Source organism: Arachis hypogaea, chromosome 16, assembly GCF_003086295.3.
Source record: "Arachis hypogaea cultivar Tifrunner chromosome 16, arahy.Tifrunner.gnm2.J5K5, whole genome shotgun sequence".
In the NCBI taxonomy this organism is placed as follows: domain Eukaryota; kingdom Viridiplantae; phylum Streptophyta; class Magnoliopsida; order Fabales; family Fabaceae; genus Arachis; species Arachis hypogaea.
In genome coordinates this window covers 43,853,444-43,855,885 of record NC_092051.1, presented here as the reverse complement: position 1 = coordinate 43,855,885, position 2,442 = coordinate 43,853,444, and the positions used below count along the sequence as shown (strand labels likewise).

The following is a 2,442-nucleotide window of genomic DNA, read 5'->3' as shown; positions in this document are numbered from 1 at the left end:
AATGTTCGCCTGGCAAGGACAAGGGTTCTGTCCCGTTTGCTCAGTGCACGAATTACTAATATCTAAAGGCGGGAAAAACCCACGAATGGAATGATGAATGAATTTGGGAAGTACCCACAAATTGTTAGTGATCGGAATTCTGGGAACCCACGAACTGTTTGATCATCAAATACAGGGAAACCCATAAACTGTTTGAGTATTGATCTCGGGGACGCCCATGAACTATAGGATCACTATTTTTCCTTACATGTATATTATGGCATCAAGCTTTGCAACGATTGCCGGTGGCTACGAACTGGTGGTATTCTTAATCACATCGACACATATGCACGAACAGTACATAAAGGGAAACCATATCTGAGACTGGTTCTTAGGTAATATCGGGTTGCAAGGTATAAACTAACATATAAGCTTAGGACCTTTATAGGACAGACATGCATCATGCTTATTTATGCATATTTTCTCTACTATTTAATGTGTGTGTTTTCTATATGATGTTTTTCTATATTTTCGCTATTTATTTATTAAATATTAAAGAATCAATGAACCTAACTAATAACCCCCAATCTTACTAAGAACCCCCAAGTTCTTACCCTTTTCTCGCCTTCAGATGGAGCAATGGCGGCCCAATAACGATATATGATTGTGTGGAGGAATGGTGGATAATATTTTGCCTTTTGATGACGTTCATCTTGGTCTGAGTTTTGAAGACCTAGAGTATCCTTCCCTCACTTTTGTAGTCTAGAGGGATTACGTGAGTATAGAGATTAGGCTAACTCAGGTGCTAGCTTAAAAACTTCTTGAATAAGTCAGAACCTGATTTAATTACTTTGCAGGTTCCTATAGTTTCACCGAATTTTCAATTAGATCCTTATATTTTTTTTTCTTTTCAATGGGTCCCTAAACATTAAATTTTTTTTCTCAATTTAGTCCCTGCCGTGAAAAAAATATTTAAAATAATAGAATATTATGTTTAAAAAATGAATATTCTCATGATTGGGTTAGAATAGTTAACTGAAGACATCTCCATTTTTTTTAAAATACCAAAAGAACCCTTGTTATTTTATCCCAAAGTGAGATAACCCTAATCAACCTTAACTTGTTCTCGAAAGTTTTTGAGCAGCCATTGCTCCTTTGTCGCTTGGTGTCATCATCCATCTGCATCGTCATCCGTGGAGTCGCTCGGTGGTCGTTGTTCGTTGCTTGGTGGTCGTTTTCCTTGCTCTGCTCTGCTCTATTCGTGCGTCACTTGCCTCGCCGCCACTCATTGTGCCTCGCGAACTCCTTCCTCAACCAACTCTCTCCTTCCCTCCACTCTTCACTTCCCCAAATTGCCCTCAATTGCACCCTAGCTGCCGCCATTTTTCGACTGGGCCATGGTGCCTCCTATGCCACCGTGGTGCACCACTTTAAGATCTCCCTCACTGAGTCCTACCGTGCTTTCTTCACGGTCTACAAGGTTATGTCTAATAAACTAGGGCACCTCTTCACGCTACGCATTGATTCGGAGAAGGTTATGGTGAGTTTCGGGTGGAGCTTGCTCCCCATTGTTTTGGCATTCTAGGACTGGATAAACTCGCAATTGAAAGAAAAATTTTAGGTGAAGATGGGTTCTTGATGGTTCTGGCATTGGTGGATTCCGAAGGTAGGTTATTGGATGTTTTAGCTAAGTGGCCTAGTATGTTGAAACCCGAAACTGATTTGCATCAGAGTAAGCTCTTTTTTGAGATTGAGGAATTCAGAGAGTTGTTGGAAGGACCATCTTATAAGCTTAGTGATGGTAGTTTGACTCCTCAGTATGTGTTGGGGGATTCGTGTTATCCCCCTTTGTCATAGCTTTTAACACCTTATAATAGGGTGAATGAGAAAGATAGTTTTGGTTCTGCTAAAATAGCATTCAACTGTGCACACGCACGTGCAATGAGGTTGGTTGGTGATGCCTTTAGGAGGCTAAGGATTAGGTGGCAGCTCCTTTCAGATTCAAGGAAGTGGAAAGGGGAGTGTGTTGAGTATTTGCCTTATGTGATTGTGACTTATTGTTTGCTGCAAAATTTCTTAATTAAATGTAACGAGCCAATGCCAGTTAAAGAAGTGAGAATTGTTGAAAAGGAAAGAGCGGATGATGTTGCTTCTAATGGAGTGGTGGATGAGAATGCAATAAGGATAAGAGATGCACTTGCCATGCATTTGAGTAGGGTAAGCTTAAGAGGATGAATCAATGAATGAATGCTTTGGAACAAGAAAAGGCTAATGTCTATAAAACCTTGTAGGGGCTACCACTTCCATTAAGTTAGTTGGCTTTCGATGCCCTTTTTATGTGTAGCATTTTTGTCATGTATACCATGTGAATTTTCGCTGTATCAATCACAATAAAAAATATGAAGTCTTTATTATAGGTGGAAGGCAAGGTATATAAGTAATTTCACAACTCATTAACTTTTT

General features: G+C 39.8%; 1 protein-coding gene across 1 annotated transcript; it reads left to right on the top strand.

Annotated features, from left to right (window-relative positions):
* Positions 1–256: 256 nt before the first annotated feature.
* On the top strand, positions 257–2,214 carry LOC140180114 (uncharacterized). Its single transcript, XM_072220509.1, has 4 exons — positions 257–301; positions 1,124–1,519; positions 1,711–1,796; positions 1,857–2,214. Exons 1-4 carry the CDS (start codon positions 257–259, stop codon positions 2,212–2,214), a joined length of 885 nt encoding a protein of 294 aa, XP_072076610.1.
* The last annotated feature ends 228 nt before the right edge of the window (positions 2,215–2,442 follow it).

What these genes read in the sequence shown, in the direction of transcription:
- LOC140180114 (XM_072220509.1), top strand. Translation starts at nt 257, where the DNA reads ATGGCATCAAGCTTTGCAACGATTGCCGGTGGCTACGAACTGGTG. An exon ending in CCGGTGGCTACGAACTGGTG is followed by an intron (nt 302 to 1,123) that starts GTATTCTTAATC and finishes GTTTTTGAGCAG; the next exon opens with CCATTGCTCCTTTGTCGCTT. An exon ending in GATGGTAGTTTGACTCCTCA is followed by an intron (nt 1,797 to 1,856) that starts GTATGTGTTGGG and finishes ACCTTATAATAG; the next exon opens with GGTGAATGAGAAAGATAGTT.